This window comes from Podarcis liolepis (assembly GCF_965112155.1).
Source record: "Podarcis liolepis genome assembly, chromosome: 1".
NCBI classification, from domain to species: Eukaryota; Metazoa; Chordata; class Lepidosauria; order Squamata; family Lacertidae; genus Podarcis; species Podarcis liolepis.
The window spans coordinates 65,399,477-65,419,646 of record NC_139554.1 but is presented as its reverse complement, the minus strand read 5'-3'; the positions used below and the strand labels follow the sequence as shown (position 1 = coordinate 65,419,646).

At 40.7% G+C, this 20,170-nt stretch overlaps 1 protein-coding gene across 1 annotated transcript in view; it reads left to right on the top strand.

Annotated features, from left to right (window-relative positions):
• The first annotated feature begins 7,725 nt into the window (after window positions 1-7,725).
• Window positions 7,726-20,170, top strand: part of CSTF3 (cleavage stimulation factor subunit 3) — a 57,124-nt gene continuing 44,679 nt past the window's right edge. Inside the window, exons 1-3 of the mRNA XM_083464067.1 lie at window positions 7,726-8,136; window positions 16,917-17,018; window positions 17,144-17,239. Of these exons, the coding sequence (XP_083320193.1) occupies window positions 8,107-8,136; window positions 16,917-17,018; window positions 17,144-17,239 (228 nt within the window). The 5' untranslated portion in view covers window positions 7,726-8,106. The remainder of the gene's footprint in view (window positions 8,137-16,916; window positions 17,019-17,143; window positions 17,240-20,170) is intronic.

The following is a 20,170-nucleotide window of genomic DNA, read 5'->3' as shown; positions in this document are numbered from 1 at the left end:
ATTATTTTTCCTTTTGTGTGAGGTCCTTTTGATTGTAAGTCTGAGGGTAGGAGCTATCTTATTCATAATATTTGTATGCCGTTCTGGCAGTCTTCTTTTGGCCAAAGAGTGGAGTGAAAATATTTCATATAAATGAATTGTGAGACAGTGGAGTCATGAACACAGCTCTCTCATCTGCGCTCCCAATATGTGTTTCACTTTGCAGGTATCCAGGACACAGGTACCCCATTTCATTTTCTCTCCACCAGAGCAAACAACAGCAAAAGCAGATAATTTTGAGTGGGGAAAGGGTTAAGAAGCCCTCCTTCTAGCAACCCGTCCACTGGAAATCACAATTTAAGAGACAGCTTTGGGCTGCTTGTAATGTGCAGTTTGGCTCTGAAAAACTAAAAACTACCTCATACTTATGCCCATTAGCATCATTTAAAAATAAATACAAATAGTGGAAACCCATGTGACTAAGGTGGCTTGTGTATCTGCTCAGTGTGCTGTCCAGGTTCTAATCATCAATTTTTTAATTGATTGATTGACATTATACTGAAAGATTTTCATTTATAAAGGAATAAACTGATAAAAGAAAAGGAGAAAGAAAGAAAAGTGGAAAACCACTGATGAGCAGCTTCATAGCCTCTGTTCTCAGAATTTTTATATTTAAACTAGACTTGGACCAGACAACCCTTCAAACAGAGGACGGCAAATCCTCTGTGAAATAGGGCATGTGGCCACTCTAGGGACTGATGCATAACAACTTATAATGTCTATGGCCACCATGAAGAAAAAGGAAACTGTGGAACTGCCATATCACATGGGAAGTTATCTGAATGAAATGGTTCTTCATTCTCATGTTGCTTTGGCAGTTAGGCTATGCTAGCGCAACCACATGAAAATTGTGTGTGTGTTTGTGTAGTGGTAGGGAGATGCATTGGATCAAGTGGCGGAGTGCCTTCAAAATGATTGTGTGGGCTGGGCATTCAATATTGCATTCAGTTGTTTTGTGGTGGTTGTGACAAAAACTCACACAAACTGCAATTTTGAGAAATCTTCCATGTACAGCACAGAATCACATCTAAAAGCCTGGTATTTTTTGCCTTGCCAACAAGTGGGTCTAGAAAAGAGTATTTCATTAGTTTCCTTTCTAGAGCACTGCTGCCTATAAAGTGAGCAAGAGGATATTGAGAGCAGTAAAAATTAAACGTATATTTGAAAAACCAAGCAATGAATCATCTGGAAAGACATGTAGGGCAAAAGGCACCTTAGACATCCCACTGTAAATAACAACTCCAGTGGAGATTATAGAGTGTCATATCTTGTTTCAGTGTCATAAGCAGCTGTATACATGAATACATTCATGAGTTTATTTTTTAAAAGGAACCAGACTCAGTGACTGGGACATCCAGTTTTGTAATTTTGGAGAGGCCAGTCATACCCACATTATATCCCAGGGGTGAGGAGAAACGGATGATTTGTTCTAGCTTACACTCTCTCATCAAGCTTTATAATTCGCCATGGACTCAGGTCAGAAATGCCTTGGCTGATGTGAGAGGCAAAGAGCTGAATATATTGGTTAGAAAAGGAGGGAAAGTCCCACGGCATTAGCAGGACACCTTGCACTGGCTTCCACTATTGCCACAATTTAGCTGAATCTGGCCCATTATTTTAAATTTGTTGTGGAACCAGTTGCAGACAAAAATATATTTATATTTCGGAACTAGGAGCAGCTTCAGGACTTGCTTCAAGTATGTAAGACAGGCATGGGGAACTTCCAGACTTGGGATCTAATCTGACCACAAGGCTTTTTCATCTGACTCTCAGCTCTCTCCCTAAGCCCTCACCCCTTTCCCCCAGGTCATGCCCCTCCTCCAACTGTCTCATTATGTTGTGAGCTGCCTATGCAGAAAGAGACCTCTTCTAGCATGGCCAGCTTGCTCTGTTTATTTTCCGTGTGCTGAGAAAGAAGCCCTCTCACTGTGTGAAGAACAGAAGAGCCCCTTCTCAATGTGCGTAAGCCGACGTCAGAAGAGGGTGTGTGGGTGTCTACATGATGCGAGTGTGTGTGAGGGAGAATAGGGGACATGTTTGTTCTGGCCCTGCCCTCTTTTGACATGTGCCCCCAGACCATTTCCCCCCAAGGGAATTTAGCTCTGGTGGGGTGTGTGGGAGAGTTCTCCACCCCGATTTCAGAGCACAGGGTTGTCTGATCACATATTTTCGACCCTCACAATGCTTTAAAGACTATTTTAAAATCGCAGCATTTTTTGACAACTAAAGCTGAAGATTTAGAGCCAGCCTTTTATATTTCCACAAGCATACCATGCAAGCCTTTTAGAAAAATTTAGATACACCCCTCTTGGCGAGACACAGCCCTCCTTGCACAGCTATGGTATGCAGCTTTTCTGAAAATGGCTAAATATAAGAAGAGAATGAAAGAAATTCAGCTAGCAAGATTTAAATGCAAATAGCCACTTGCTTTTACCCTAAATGCGAACAGGCACATTTAAAAATTAGCCAGTGACCTTCAGCAAAAGACATTTCATCCATCTCGTGGACTGCATTATATATAGATGCTTTGGTTTTAGTAGCACTGACAAATGCTCAGACTTAGCTTTGTCTGCATCCAAGACCCAAAAGATTGTGGAATCAGTTGGCTCTGGAGAGTGTTACTTGGTGAAGGAAACTGACATTAAATACAAAAACAAAACAAAAAAAGCAATCATTCACTAGTTCCTTTGGAAAATGTTACAATAGCAACTCTGACTGACAGCTGGGAAAAAGCAGACAACAGCTGATCTGATCGTGTGAGAGAATTCGGCTGGGTCTGCCGCTTATTTATTTCGTTTATGAATCACTTCTCATAAAACATCCCAAAGTGATTAATAATAAAACATAAACAATAAAAACATACATTAAAAACCATGTCAAGTCAAATACAGACGCAAACTAGGATAACCATTTTTAATTAAATGGCTTGCTGAAAAAGGAAGGTCTTCAATAGGTGCTGAAAATACAAGCTGGCAATAGACAGATATACACCATGAGGGAGTTCCAAAGGTACCAAGCTATAATGGGATTTGTATACTAGTATCAGCATCTTGAACTTAGCCCAGTAGCTAATTGGCAGCCAGTGCAATTGTTTTTAGCTGCCAGGGCTACCCAGCCATGATGATCCTGAACCCATTTATGCAATCCTATAAAGAGTCCCAGATAGGTGAAGTTAGGATTGCAGTCTTAGTTATTTAAGGCTGGATTCAACTACATAGATGTGCTAGCAGGATGCAAAACATACATCCAACACACATACACAACATTTTGTTGAGGGCCCCAACTTGTTTTAACAGGCAATAACAGATTTATCCCCTGTGAATCTGTCTAATCCTCTTTTGAATCCATCTACGTAAGGAGTGATTACCACCTCTTGAGGCAAAGAATTCCATAAATTAGGCTACACTTTCCTGGGAATAATCCCCATTGTTTTCAGCTGACTCAAAGGGGACTGGGGTTAGTATTGTGCTGTTGCTTCTGTTCTCAATTCCAGCTTCTCACCCCCTGCAAAATTGTTTGAACCTCCATCCTGTTCCTCACACTTAGCTGCCCTAAAAAGCAAAAGAAAACATCCAAACTCTGTAGCCTTTCCTCCATAATTTCCATTGCCCTTTTTCAGCTTGGCAATATCCTTTTCGAGATATACACAATATGCTGGGTATATGCCGTACGTAGGATCATCCGAAGCATAAAGCTGACAGTCATAAAGTAGCCTCTTGAGCTCTGCAAACATTTGTGTAAAAAAAGCAAAACCCAACAACCACAACAACTTGCAATTCAGACTCCAGCTCGATTAGAGTGCATCTTATGATATTAGGAACTATTACGAGCTGCCTGGGACGCGGGTGGTGCTGTGGGTTAAACCACAGAGCCTAGGACTTGCTGATCAGAAGGTTGGTGGTTCGAATCCCCGCGACGGGGTGAGCTCCCGTTGCTCGGCCCCTGCTCCTGCCAACCTAGCAGTTCAAAAGCACGTCAAAGTGCAAGTAGACCAATAGGTACCACTCCGGCAGGAAGGTAAATGGCGTTTCCGTGCACTGCTCTGGTTCGCCAGAAGCGGCTTAGTCATGCTGGCCACATGACCCGGAAGCTGTACGCCGGCTCCCTCGGCCAATAAAGTGAGATGAGCGTCACAACCCCAGAGTTGATCACGACTAGACCTAATGGTCAGGGGTCCCTTTACCTTTACCTAAGAGCTGCCTACAAACAACGGAAGAAGTTGTTGCTTCCATGTCCAGTAAGCGAAAGCTTGCTGGATTTGTGTCAGTCTGCCATCTAGTGGAGCAGATCTAGTACAAAGCCTGCAGGATGATCTTAAAAAAACCAAACCTGTGGAGAGCCAAGAATTCACTTATGTTGAGTCTCTTAAAAGTCCCCCAAACTTGTCACTTTATATTGAAGCTTGCTCCAGTTTTGACTCTGTACTTGGTTTTCCCATCTCATATGTGGCCGTAGATTAGTAGCATAGCATGAACACTTCTGACTCCAACAGTCCCTCCTTCCTCATTTCCTTACACAGGAGTCCATTACGTTGGCATGCTTGTCCCACTTCTCCAAATGGGGATACATTTCAGGGGTGCAGTTACTCCCCGGGTCTGGTTTCCTCTGGAAGGACATCACTGGAGGCTTTATTGCCATTTTGTAACATATGCAGTCATTTACTACTTGAGCATAGATGAGGTACAATGCCCCACAAAATTAACTAAGCCCAATAGCACATTCCGATCCCTCCAAATCCCAGCAAATGTCCTTTTCTCAGGAAAAGGCTGTGAATGGGTCATTCCACCTCCCATGGAATGCCCTCCCATCAGATGCCAAGGAAATAAACAACTATCTGACTTTTAAGAAGACATCTTAAGTTCCAGGGAAGTTTCTAATATTTGATGTTGTATTGTATTTCAATTTGTTGGAAGCCACCCAGAGTAGCTGGACTAACCCAGTCAAATTGGCAGCATATAAATAAATAAATAAATAAATAAATAAAATAAAATTCCTTAGCTGGGCAGGGAAGATAAGAGATATTCCCCTTTGCAGAGCAGACTTGGACAATTGTTAGCCCATCTACTGCAGCCGTTGACTTAATATATTTTCCCAAAAGAATTTATTTTTACTGATTTTTAGGTAACAGAAGAAAATAGAACTGTTCAGACAATTGCCATTCCAGAATCAAGTCCAACAAACTGTTGTGTCTTTTATACAAAAATACAATTCCTTAATTGTTTGTGAGCGATGCAGGTGGCGCTGTGGGTTAAACCACAGAGCCTAGGACTTGCCGACCAGAAGGTCGGCGGTTCGAATCCCCGCAACGGGGTGAGCTCCCGTTGCTCGGGCCCTGCTCCTGCCAACCTAGCAGTTCAAAAGCACGTCAAAGTGCAAGTAGATAAATAGGTACTGCTCCAGCGGGAAGGTAAATGGTGTTTCCGTGTGCTGCTCTGGTTCACCAGAAGCGGCTTAGTCACGCTGGCCACATGACTCGGAAGCTGTACGCCGGCTCCCTCGGCCAATAATGCGAGATGAGCGCCGCAACCCCAGAGTCGGTCACGACTGGACTTAATGGTCAGGGGTCCCTTTACCTTTAATTGTTTGTGGGTTCTCAGAGGGCAAAAGCAGCCTAATCCTCCTAACTGAAAGAAGGAAGGTGGTGGAGAACTTTGCCAGAACTACTAAAGTCCAAGGTATGCTTCAGGCTGCCTGCAGTGATAATAAAACCCATTTGCAGGCATCTTAAGTGTCAAGAATCACTGGGCTGGAAGTAGGGATGCTGGAGAAATGTGATTAAGTTTGCTTTCTGAAACAACACAAAAACTGAAACAAAGTTGACTTATAAAATTTTCACATCTCTGGAATTTTACAATGCAGTTCACCACACAAGTAAGATGTACAAAAATACATGTAATGAAGTAAAATGTGTGTAAAAATAAGATACAAAAATGCTTTTTGATAGGGATAATTGCTTTCCAAAGATGTGCGTGTATTAATCAAAATTGCATTAGAAATGTTTGTACAGGAAGGGTGTCCTTCCTGTCATGGACATAATAAAAAAATTATGTTTGTATAAGCAGATATTGGCACGCAATTGCTAATGAATTTTAATTATTTAAAAAACAAGAACAAATCATAAAGTATATGGAATTGTGGGGAACTGAGCTTAAGATTTTAAAAATGAGACTGTGAGAAACCGAAATTGACAGATTATTCCCTCCCTACTTAGAAGCCCCTCCCTATTAAAGCACTCAAAGAACATTCAGCCCAACCACCGGTCATATAGCATTATGCCTGAGATGAAAGCTTGGCGTTTTCCGCTTTGTTATTTATTGCTATTCTGCTCTTCATTGTTTTTGTTTTTTAAAAAAGGACTTCTAGAGCGAGTAATGATAAAATATAAATAAAACAATGATATACATATTAACATAAAACAACATGAGTATTTAGGCAGATAAGTTACAACCTCTCCCTGCCCACCATCTAATTCAAACGTTACACTTCAGTAAAAGCCTGGATGAATAATCAAGCTTTTGCCTCACACCAAAAGCTCAGTGTTGGTGCCAATCACATTTCAGATAGTTCAAATGTACCACACACCTATCCTGGCACAGATTGAGAACTGCGTAGAAGATAATACAGTACTGTATTCAGAAAAGCATGCAGTGCCAGCAGTTACATTTCAGGTAATCCTAAGTATTACTCAAGCATTATAAGTCTTACAACAAAAGAAATACTGAATGCAGAATTCCAGTCCTCTGTATTTGTCCTTTAGGATTCTCCCCAAGGTATCCCCTTCTCTCACCAGGTCATGACCCTCATAGGGCCTGCTCAGCATCCCTCCTGAATGCTTTTGCCTTGCTGGAATGTGTCCTTGAACCCAGCTCTATTCTAGAAATTTCTACGTGCAGGCACACGTGCACACACACACACACCTGTCACCATCACGTACACATCTATTCTGGGATGGAGTTTCAATACCCTGAAACTAGCTGTGTCTGCAAGTAGCGTGTGGGGGATTCCTAGTCTACTCGTTGGAAAGCATTGGAATTCCCGGCGTCCAGGTCTACCCAGCGAGCGAGCGAGGGTGGGAAGAAGAGAGATGCTTGGCAAGGGAGCAAGGCTCCCAATTGGTTGAGGTTGTGAAAACGGACTGAATCGGCGACTGAGAGAACGGACTGTAAGCTCTGTTCCATTCGGTCAAAGCCAACTCCTGCGCTCAGCGTGCTTTTAACTAAGTCCATGCCTCTTGTACCAGGATCCGGCTTGGAGGGGTCTGTTAAAAAAAAAGAGGAGCAACATGGGCGTAGCTGCCTCCCATCAATAAAAACACATAGCAAACTGAGGTTCTGCACCCCCCCCCCAAGAATCCTGGCTACGCCCATGAGGAGGAAGAAAGGCGCAGACCACGCCAGTCTACCACCTCTCGCAGGTACTACATGGTAGGTGTAGAAAACCTTTGGCCAGATGCTGATAAACTACACCTTCCATCAACGCGGGCCGTTGGCCACGCTTCCCGGGGCTGATGGGAATTGTAGTTCAACAACATCCGGCTCCGCCTACGGTATGCCGAGGCGTCAAACAGCGCCAGCGGCTTCCTTCCCCCATGATTAACCATCCTTTCAACTTGTGGGCGCTTTCCTTGCTGCCTCTTTTTTTCCCCCGCCTTCTTTCCCAGCATCCTCTTCGCTCGCTCTTCGCTCAAGTTCTGGTCTGTTTGTTGGATTAACCCTTCGCGCGCCGCTGTCCCCCGCCCCCTTTTATCGTACTGTGCCGCGAATTCCTTCCTTCCTTCCTTTTCCCAGAAGCCCTTGCGCCATCGCGCTTTCCCGGTTGGCCCCGCCTCCACCCTTTACTGAGGAAGACAAGAGTTGTGGGGCGGTTGGGCCGCCATTTTGTTCCTCGGAACTAGGCAGGAGCGGCACGCAGGGGGCAATTTGGTGGGCTGCCTGGCCGGCCGGCTAGCTTGCTAGGTGTGCGGGGGTTTGGGGAGGGGAAGGAGGAAAGAGGCGTGGGTCAAGTGCACACGTTAAATACCCGAGGCCGCTTCTTCCCACCCCCTTCGGGGGCCTGTTTTAGCCTGCCATGTCTGGAGAAGCTCCCGCCGGCGACCAGGTGAGCGACCAGGGCCCTCCCGAGCTGAGCCAGTCTCACTTGGCGGGGGACTTGTTTCGAGGGCGGGGGGAATAGGGTTGGGCCTGGTAGGACGACCGAGGCCTGGAAGAGGTGAAAATGGCGATTTTCAGGGTGGTGCGGGGTCGGGCCTGTGTAGCGTGCGCGCCTTTGTGCTGCGGCCTCTTCTCAGTTTTCAGCCCTGCTCCCCCAGTTCGTAGAGCCTGTTGAGTTTCAGAATTTAATATTTCCCTATCTTCCAACTCGCCCGTTATTTCTCCCAATTCAACTCAGTAGCTGGCTGGAACCATGACCGAAAATGCTTGTTTAGAACCCAGCCCTTTCGAGGTCCCTGTGCCCGGTAAGGGTATTTAAGATTGAGATTTATCCTAGTATTAAGGCCTTAATTTAAAGCTGATCCAGTGTGCACTTAGTCGGGAGCAAGCTCCGCTTTGTTCAGCGGCCTTTACGAGAATGTGTATAGCGTTGAGGCCTTGATGTATTTTCCCTCGTGGACTTAATTGCTCGGACGCTGAGGGGGCGTCTTCCCATTCAAATTTCCACGTGTGAGATAATAGGCGAATGCTTACAACTTTATATTACTAGAACGCAGGAAAGCGTTATTTAACGCTCTTCATAACGTTTCATGAAGATGGGTTTAAAGGTTTGTACAGGTTTTGTTTTAGCAAAAAACTGTTGAGTTCTATGTACCCAATTTTGTGTATTCAAAGTAAAGTGGGTGTGGATGTGCTCAAAAGTTGAATGAAACTGCTTTAAAATTTATTTTTAATAAAAGAGTTTAATATTACAGAAATATTATATTATAGTGTGCTTTGTGAAAGACACTACTTTTGTGTGTGTGGGGGGGTACCTTTAAGGTTATGATTGTATCCAAGGTAGACATATACTGAAGGCACTAGCCAGAATCCAAACATCACGTGCACTGAAGTTGTGAGGCCAGTTTGTGTTTCTTAAAACAGAAGCCGCCTCCCAACTGTGTGGCAAATTACTGTTGAGGTTAGAAACATAATATACGATATAAAACAAATAGAACACAGCTTTTCAAGTGAAGGAGGTTCCACAAGCCCTTTAGCTTATTTTTATTTATTTGGTATTCACATTAAATTTGCAGATCACAAAACAAACATAACTCTGCTTTTAAAGTTAGGGTTGCGGTTAATAATTCCTTCAATACATTTTAAATAACATATGCCACTGGTTTCTGTGGAACCAAGTGGATGCCAAGGATTGCTTCCTGTTGGATTTATTTCTGGTGATCAGATATAAAAGTTTTGTACAGTGGTGCCTCGCAAGACGAACGCCTTGCAAAACGAAAAACTCGCAAGACGAAAGAGTTTTCCGTTTTTGAGTCGTTCCGCAAGACGAATTTCCCTATGGGCTTGCTTCGCAAGAAGAAAGCCCATAGGGAAATCTCCGGGGACCTCTTTTAAAATGCTGGCGGTCGGGAGCAAAGACTTTTGCCCCCCGCCGGCCTTCAGAAGAGGTCCAGGACCTCTTCTGAATGCCGGCGGGGGGCAAAAGTCTTTGCTCCCCCCCGCCTGCCTTCCCGGGACAGCGGAGACTTCTCCGCTGTCCCGGGCGATCTTAAAATGCTGGCGGTCAGCGGCGAAGCCTTTCTCCGCTATCCCGCAGCGCGTTTCTCCGCTATCCCGGCTTTTGAAGGCAGGCGGGGGGGAGCAAAGACCTGGTCTGAAGGCGGTTTCCATAGGAACGCATTGATTGATTTTCAATGCATTCCTATGGGAAACCGTGCTTCGCAAGAAGAAAAACTCGCAAGAAGAAAAAACTTGCGGAACGAATTAATTTCGTCTTGCGAGGCACCACTGTATGTGCATATCGATAGTCCTTCCTGAATGCTTTCTTTTTTGTCAGCTGGGGAAAAACTAAATCTTTCTCCACCAACTATTCTGCCTGTGAAATTTTGCTTATGTTCCTTCTTGTTAGTAGTGCTCTTTGGTTGGGTTTGGGTACATCAAGGTACCGTAATATTGGACATGGCAGGCTAAATTTCACTAACCAGTCTAGTCTCCTATAGGAGGAAGTAAATTATTTTGGCAGAGTGCATGAAACCAGGATGGTAGATGGTACTATAGTTTGCTTTGCTTCTGCGAAGGTGACAGAGTTTCTGGAGCGGCATACCTGCTCTTACATAATACAAACATAAGAAGAACCCTCCTTCTGTTACTTGAAAGTCCATTGCATTTCCCACAGAATATACTGCCTCCAAACTGGAAGGATCCCTGGTTTTCACTTACTGTTGCAACAAATAAAAACAAATCCAAGTATCTTTGGATGCAGTAGTCTGGATGAAGGATTGTTAAAGGGGAGGGATTATCTTTTAAGCCCTCTGAACCTCATTTTATCCAACCTGCTGCCTCAGTAGTACAAGCTGAGAAGTGAAGCTGGAGACATGGCTTAGACTCCTGTATATCCACTGCTGCAGCCTGGATAACAGAAGGAGCTATGTTGGGATGTCTTCCTGTTGTGCAGTTATTTATTCCAGCCACAGTTTTTTTTATTTATTTCACTAGCATGGGAGGGGTAGGCCTCGTGATTAAGCAGGGGCAGGAATGAAGTTAACTTGAACATTCTCAAAACCATTCAAGGAATAAATGTGTGCATACACCAGATATTGGCGCACACTGTTGCTTTTGCTTTAAGAGACAGAAGTTGCCAACCAAAGTGTTGGAAGACAATTTCAAATCTTGTTGAAGTTCTTTTCTGTAGAGCAGAGCTTTCCAAACTTTGCACATTGGTGACACACTTTTTAAACATGCATCATTTCGCAACACAGTAATTCAATTTTACTAGCAAACCAGAGGTTAAACTAATCCCTTATAAGAGTGTTCGCATAACACACCCACACACTGCAGCCGACACACGTAATTTTTTGTGACAGTTTGGAAAGCTCTGCTGTAAAAATACAGGCAACTGTTTAAAATCCCTGGTCATAGTATCACAGGCTTGGGAAACTGAAGTGAAACGGTAGTTGCTAGCAATACCTTTACATGGAAAAGGATTCCAAATGTCTTGGTTGTATTTCAGTTTAGGAAGAACAAAGTTAAGAATAATTATATGAAGATGCATGTCCTACTGAGTCCAGTGGAACTTCCTTGCTAATAAATGTGCAAATGATTTTAGTTTCTGCAGAATTTATAATAAAAAGGAGAACTTATCAGGCTATCTGTCTTAGAACTTGCATGAGTGTGGAATCTGCTTAATATAAACATAAACACTACAGTTTTGTCTAATCCAAAGCAATGTTCACCAGCCAGAAACTGTTTGTGTATGTTGGATAGCATGTTTGCTACATAGGCTTCAGGCTCATAATCTCCATGGTAGGTCTGCCATAAATCAGTGCAATAAGGCAAACATGCACTGGTGTTCCAGCATTGGTATTCTTAGCACTATATGTGGTTTCACATATCACTCTGGGTTGAACGGACCATTGAAATGAAAGTTCTCTATCTAGGCTAGAATTTGGACAGGTGTCCTTCCCAACCATCTATGGGCTCACATCAAGGGGCATGGCTCCTGACCTCAGACTCAATTCAGTCAGAGTGGATCACTCATGGGAATGCATGGGAGTTTGGGATGCATTCTAAAGTACAGTTCATGTAAGGCAGTGGCTATAGCCCACAGACCTCAATGTTAATTGAGTTTGCATCTTTGACTATTGTCTGAATCCTCTGCAATGTGCATAGGTTCCTTGACAGACAATAAATGAGGAAAGACTTAGGGGAAGATTGCCACTCTGTAACCGAGTGGTTTTCAAACTTTTTAATATGGTCCCACAGGCAAGTGGAAGGAGTATTAGTATACATCACACTTTATCAGTGCTCTGCTCTCCTCCCTGCTTATGACCAGTTCAACAGTACAACATCAGAGGAAAGAAGGAAGACGGTAAATGGCTCATTCACTGGTTTTCACTGCCATCAAATAAATGTTGTTAATTGATCTTACAGCAAAGCACAGTCATTTTTTACCTCATTCATTCCCACATAAATTTTAAGAATGGTAACACTCGACATAATTTTTGTCACCTGGCTGGGTTTAACATTTTGCATTTTCATCAGCTGTAATACATTTATGACTTGTTTAAAACTCAACTCTTGAGCCTGTGTTTGAATACTATCCGTTCTCTCAACCCAGCAGCAACAGTTAACCAGTCAAGGAAGGTTTCATAATGTGCTTAGTTAAGGTAGATTAATGTAAGAAGATGCTATGTGTACCATTTCCTTATTGTGTTGTTCCAGACAGCTAATTTCATCAGTCCCAGTATGTGCTGCTCCCATTTCTAAGGAAATGGAGAATTGCATAAAATATCTGAAGCACAGAAATTACACAAGAGGTTTTATGACTGCATCTTTTTGTTAATTGTATAACTGTCCCTTCTCTACTATATCTTGAATCAGTTGGTTCATTGAAGCTTCATATTTCAAACACACCCACTTCTACTTCTCACATATTCCCCAGTTTGGAATGTCTGTGCGTGCATCATTGGTTGCTTAACCTTGTTCTATTTTACTACAGTGTTCATTAACTAGGACAGTAGACAGGGAGCTGTCTTTCTTGACTGAGAAGAAAGACCAATAGTGAATGTCCAAGTAGTTTTGCTGTCCTGTAGAATGAATATAAAGGCAGTCCTCCAGCCACACATGTATTGCAATGGGAGGCAGCAATGTGCAGCTGAGATTGAGAACTCATATCTGTTGATTGCTTTCTTAGGCTTAGAAGGGCAGATAGAGATTTGTTCTTTCATAATAAGAAGTAGCTTACTGCACCTCTTTCAGTGAGATTCTTTTGCTTCATGCTATTCACACTTAAATTATCATAGGGTTGATTGATTTAAATTGTAAAAAAGACCAATTTAAATCATAGGTGTAAATTGTTTCTCATTTTTGGTATTCATATATTTCCTGTGCAATCATGCATGTTTACTGGATGCTGTAACCATTAAAATGCATTGATTTGTTCTTAGCTTTCTAGGTGCCAGTTAAAGATGGTAGTTCCTAGGGAAAGGTGATAGAAAGTAAATGTTCATGTTCAATAAAGAATAAATATTCATAACTAAAGAACTGAAAAAAATGCAAACTGAAATAGTGGGAGGCATAATAGAGATACAATAGCATGTAGTGGATGATTAAGTTGGGATTCATTATGACAACTCTTGAATTCTAGTACACATAACAACTTGCTATACTGGGTCCATTAGGAAATCCACAGTTATAAATATACAGTACTTTTAATATAATACAACACTATTATCTGTTGTTGTTGTTGTTGTTGTTGTTGTTGTTGTTATATATCTATCCTCAGTGGACCCCTCCCAGTCCTTTATCTTTTATTCATTTTTAAGGACCTTGGAATTTTGTTTTTGATAGTTGGTCATGATTCAGTTTTCAGAGTAAGTGTAGACATATGGGTGTTAAATCAAACTTCTTTCTAGGCAGGTTATTATTTTTTTAAGCTGCATGTTACAAATAACGTTTAATTAGAATTGTTTTAACCACCCTGCACTGTTCAGCTCCACATATCACATGCCTCTCCCCATGAAGTTTTTCATGCCTGTCATCTTTTTTTCTTTCTTACTACAAATCTGAAAATGAAATGCAGGTTCCCTAGTCAGAGAGTGCTGTAATAAGGATTGCATGTTAGATCATGCATTTTCATTTGTAGCCCGTAGGCATGTGAATATAGGAGAGGCCCTGCTTTTAGTCCCACCGCTTTCTGTAACAGCTGTATGGTGTCTGTAGAGGAATTTCAGTGTGAAAGTACCTGATTTTGTGGCTCTGCACAATTGGGATACCCACACAATTATCAGATTACTGTAACATACTCTAGGTTGGACTGAAAATGGTTTGAAAGTTGCAACTGGTTCAGACCATTCCTGTCACAGTTTTGACTAGTTCAGCCAAGTAGAACAAAGTAATGCCACCCTGCACTGGCTGCCTATATGCCACCAAGCCCTATTCAAGGTGGTTATGTTATTTGTTCTGGATGGCAGCTAGTGTTGTGCCAATAGACCTCTGCTCAGACAACAGGACTTCACTTTCCATTGCTGTTCTGTTCAGCCACAGACAGCATTGAGTAACAAACCTTTTCCTTCAACTTGAAGGTTCCCAAGGCAGCTGCAACATTTCATCCTACCTGGCTGCAAGATCTACTGGAGATGCCCTTGCTATTCCATGTAGAGTCCTTTGGGAGAGGGCCTTTAGAATGAATGCCCTGCCACAAAATTGCAATTGACACCAACTCTGCTTTGTTTTAGATGCAAATTAATACTTTTTCATCCAGGGCTTTGTTAGTGAAGGTGAGTTTAGTGGTGTATTGTGGCAGGAACAGATAAAGTATTACATGCTGTAAATCTAAATTTATTGTTATTTTGTTTAACTTAATGGTTGTCACTGCATGTGTTAGGGATATAATAATAGTTAACAATATAATAAATCTAATAAATGAATACTGTTAGAAATCTTAGCCATAGGACTGTTTGAGCTTATGTGAATGAGTCCATATTGATTTTTTGTAGCTGAGTCTCATAAGCTCAGTACATTGGGATTCTGTTTTATGCCAAAGTTGCATTTACCTTCATTACCTCTGCTGAAGTCAAGTCAGACTGGTTGTTGTAGTAGTTACTATTTTGCAAAGATACCTTTATATAGAATGAGCTGAACCATGCAAAAAAATAGATACACTGTGCATTAACCACTGTACATTAACCTGGCGTGCTCTAGTCCATGGGGTCACGAAGAGTCGGACATGACTAAACGACTAAACAACAACATTAACCACTCATGAATTACATGAGTAAACAATGTAGACCCCATATTTTTGCAGAAATCAATAAATTTAATAAACTGATTATTTCAAGTTTAAGGGTGGGGGTGTTAATTATTATTATTATTATTATTAGTAGTAGTAGTAGTAGTAGTAGTAGTAAAGTATTAAGTCCCGTTCATGGATTTCTCTACCTGTTCAAATGCTCTACCTATTCGAACATCCTGGTATAATGTTCTGCTGAATAAAAGCTAAAAGCCAGAGGACTAAGTCATAACACAGTCCTGCAAACCAACTATGCTCATACTTACATTATTCTTCTTAGTAGTTTTGCTCATTTGAACCCTTTTGCTTTGAATGGAATGGAATGTGAAAAAGTAGGAGTTGGGAGAAGGCAAGAAGAGCCTGCTAGATTAAGCCAATGGCAGCCCATGATTCTTTTGCTCTCATCTTTTGAGAAAAGGTACTGCCATGTTTTGTAATCCTGGAGACACAGCCTTGTGTTGATTTTATTGCTTTTGAGCAGCTCTTTGTATTTTAGGTAAATAATAATGATGATGGGAAACTGTCAACTACCTCATAGATACTGGCCTGCAAGACTGCAGTCCTCTAATACACAATGTAAGATAAATAGGCTCAACTAGAATGTTAGTTTTTCCTTCTTGTTGTGTAGCTCAGCCTTAAGGTTATACTGCAACCACAGTTGCTAGCATTCTTGAGTGTTGCCAAATCTTAGTGCTACTTGATGTATCAGTATACTGCACCCTTTCCAAAGTTAGATTCAACTCAGTCTTTAACTGTCACTATTAGTTTTTCAAAATTCCATATATAGCTAGACAACTATATATATGCAAAGGTTTGGAGTCTTCCCAAATGACTGAACCTGGCAGTTACACACTGTATAACAGCTAGTGTAGACAAACTCTTTTACTTGCTTAATATTTTAGATTATAAAATAAAATACTAATTTCAAAAAATATCTAGGCATATGAAGAAGGAAGCTTTCTCATTGGTTTAATATGGGTTGCTTGTGTGTAGTATCTGAAGTGTTGCATTTTTATTTTTATTTTTTTAGTTACACAATAATGGGCTGCATTCTTTAAAAGAACGGGGAGTTATTACTACAACTAATAAGTCCCATGTCTTCAAACTTACCTTCTGTCATAGCTTATTCAGAAGATCCTAGATTCATGGGATTGGGAGGAAGTCCAGTCCAGTCACCTTACGCAAGCTCTTTGAAATCAGAATTTATTTATTTATTTGATGATAATTTGTTACTTTATTTATAAGAAGAGCACTCTTAAATCTTTGGAATCCAGTGTCAGGGTGAAAATCTATTGTTATCCTAAATTATTTTGAGGCTATAGAAGGAATTACTGTACCATTAAGAGAGTACTGCCAGGCAGCAAGATGGGCAACAGCTTTATGTAAAGCAGAAAATAATAAAATAGTGTAGAATTGCAGATATTTCATTTAAATTGTATTTTTATTTGTCTTCTTCCTCCTTTCCTCCTCAGTTTGCATTGTAGACCAACAGTTTAAAAAGTTTCTCTCAAAGACTAGAAACTTGTTAAAATAATTTTTAACTAGTGATACTCTGTTTTTGTTGTTGTTCGGGAGAAGGGAAGGAGCTATTCAAATGTTTTGTATTCCAAGACTGAATCAAACATGCATGTATTATTCTTGGTACTAATGCAGAAGACTGGTGATGCCTATTACAATAACCTTCAATTTACTCTGTTATTTTAAACCTAACATTTTGAGCCATTTTTTACATTGCAATGGAGAGCTTTTCTGTGGACTTGATGTGTGATTCTTGTGCATACGCATCAAAGTACTACTATGGAAAAACTTGTAGGCTGGCATATATTAATCTAATGATTGCTATGGATATGTGAACATTGATGATATAGCTAACAGATGGCATTGATTTTATTAACATATTTATATACCCTTTTAACCAACTACTTTGTGTTTTCTAGGCTGCTGAATATGTCCCAGAAAAAGTAAAGAAAGCTGAAAAGAAACTAGAAGAGAATCCATATGACCTTGACGCTTGGAGCATTCTCATTCGAGAGGCACAGGTTTAGTGACATAGGATTACATTTCCTTATCAATGGGTCCACTCACAGTGATTGGTTCTGAAGTAAATGTCAATACATTTTTACATTATAAATATTGTAAATATTTATTGGTTTTCAATTTTTAGAATCAACCTATAGACAAAGCACGGAAGACCTATGAACGCCTTGTTGCCCAGTTCCCAAGTTCTGGCAGATTCTGGAAACTGTACATTGAAGCTGAGGTTAATATTTTCATTTTCTTTCTTAAACATATAATAGGAATTTAAGTTGGCACTGAAACATAACTTGTTAGGCACATACACAAACTCAGGTAAAGGAGGGATTGAGCATTTCTTAATTCTGTACAACAGGTGAAAGGGGGTAATTAAAATTATTTCTAAATATTTGGGTCTCTCTATGATCTGATGATTGTTGCATTATGGACTTGCAACAACATTAAAACCGTTTCAATGGTATTGGAGTGCTTTAGCCTTTTATTTACTTGTCGTGTCAATTTATTGCCTCCTGTGTCATTTATTTAGAGCTCCTTTTCCCCCATAAAAATTAACAAATGGCTTTGTGATTTGTTGGGCTCTAACATTTTTATTATTATTCCTAGGCTGTTTCAGTTTTTGAAATGTTTGCTAGAGGGGGGTTGGAAATGCATATTTTTATTTGAAAATCACTGAATGCGGTAAAACATAAATGTGAATTATGCAAGTCACATTTTCAAGTACCTAACAAAATATTTCATAACCAAAATGAATAAGCTTTTTATCCTGCTCTGTTAAAAGTGCAAAGGATGAGCTGAAATTATGGATAGCATGCATTCTCAGAAAAACATCATCATAATAATACTTTATATAAATATGACTTTCCCTGGCATGTGGAGATGCATGTCATAGGTTTTTAACATTATAATAACTATAGTATTTATGTTAAATTAGAGTAAACTTAACTCTTTATCTAAAATGGTAAGTAAAATAAGTTGTTAGGTGTTGTATGCGGCATACAATATTAGTAAGAGAGTCTCAAGTATATAACTATTGTAAGACTGCACAGACTATATGCAGTTGAATGTTAAGTGTGTTAAATGTTGAGAGATTAGTCTCTCAGAACAGACCTTAAGCACCCTCTCTACTAATGCAGGTTCTCAAATGTAAGGCAGCCTTTTTAGAGATCTATTCTCTACACCCTGCCAGCAGCATGTGCTGATCCATACCAGAGGCAGTGGGGATATTGATCATCCATACTGATGATTAGCTTCTCTTTTTATCTGTGCTGATTTATCCACAGGTAGTATCTGACATGTTTGTTCCACAGATGAAAGGAGCGTTCATGGAAAGATCTGTGCCATGAATGCTACTCTTGTTTATTCTGTTAACAGAGCAAAAACATTGAATGCCACCCTATTTTTCTTGTTTTTATGTGATGTGCTTGGTCATAGCTTTAGGCTGTGGACTGTCCCAGTTCTTCTACTTGTCTTCAGAAGGCTTGAAGAGCTGTTGGTTTGAGAACCCTTGAACCCTGGATTTAAAACTTCATTATAATAGTACACTTGCCTATGTGCATCCAGTAGGCAATATTGTCCTTTCTTAGTGGCCAGTACTCACACATTGTAAACTGTTAGACATAACCATGAAGGGCAAAAGTAGATAGGGATCCCATGCATTGTCAAAGTCTTAATCTTCAGTAATACTATTATAATTTCTTCTGGAATCTTGGAACATTCCTGCCCTCTCATCTCCCAGCACACTCCCTGCTCATTTTGTAAATTTGTTTTGACGTGTTGGGGGACAACCCCTCCCATCCACCCACCCCGGAACATTATTAGGAGTAGGCAAGGAGAGGACAAGGTAGTGAAGTTTTATTGTGCACCTAAAAGTCCTTGCACTGGCAGAACTATTTAGTTGGATACTGCCCAACATTGGCAACCCTAGTTGTAGATAATAGTTTATGGTAGAATAAGCTGGAACATTCACCTTTAGTATTTGGACAATATCCAGGATCCAATGGCCTGATTGAACTACCAGGGTCTATTAGCGGAAATCTGCATAGGGACATCTGCTAGCAACTCAAGACTTTAACCCTCTCCTTCCCCAATGTGCCACACAACCCCCTTCAAATTGGCTTGGGGGTGTGTGAAAGATGCCCCGCCTCTGAATAGCAGACGGGAGGAGAAAAGAGATTGTTTCCTTGGGGAAGAAAAATGCTTCTACTGATAGAATGTTTTAAAATGCACAGCATTGAATTCCTCCCAGTGTGTCATCACTGTCTTCATATGCATTTCAGCTCTCTCCTTCCAACCCCCTGTGACCCCCCCCCAAAAAAAATCTCCCTTCAGTGGGCTGAATGCCTTTTAAAAGCAACACCCATGAGCAATGAGATGGGTAATTTGTATCAGAAAATGTTTAGTTTCCCTAGAGAGCATACTTGTTTTACTTGTATTTAGTAAATAAAGCTAAAACCTTTGAAACTCCCATGCTTCCTTAATATTATATTTGTAATTGGTACATTTTTACTAATGAACCCACAAAACAAAAAAATCCGTCCCATATCACTTCCCATGAGACTTGGGAGACTGGCAATGGAAAAGAAGACAGGACATTTTTTCATTCTTGGGCCCCTTTGGATGCTCAACCCATGGATACATGTCAGACCAAAGGTACACCCAATAATAATAAAATGTATATTCTGTCTTTTCTTCAGAGGGGAACTGGCTAGAAAGTACTCACTATGTTTGTACTTGAAAATAGGATTTATAAGCTGTTGGTTTACATAGTGGATTTTGACTTTACAAGTATTTTGTATGTCCCCAGTTTTCTTGAGCCATTAGTGCCGGCCTCCATATGAATTAAGGTTGTGGAAATCTTCTTTTGACTCCCATGCCTATGACTACAGAAGCATTGTCCAAGCCACTAAAGCATTGTCCTGTCCACTCACTCATAAGCATATAATTACAGAGCAAAATGATAGTTAAGTCTGACAAACTTCTTATTCACAAATATTACCTTGTCCTGGTCCTTTTACTGCCTTAGAATTATAATGGGTTACATGTTAATGAATTAGCATTTTAAAAGAAGTAATGGAATTTGTCAAATTTAGTTCATATGCAGATTGTAAATATCTTTAAATTTTAAGACTATAAGAAATATTGTGTGTCTTATTCTGCT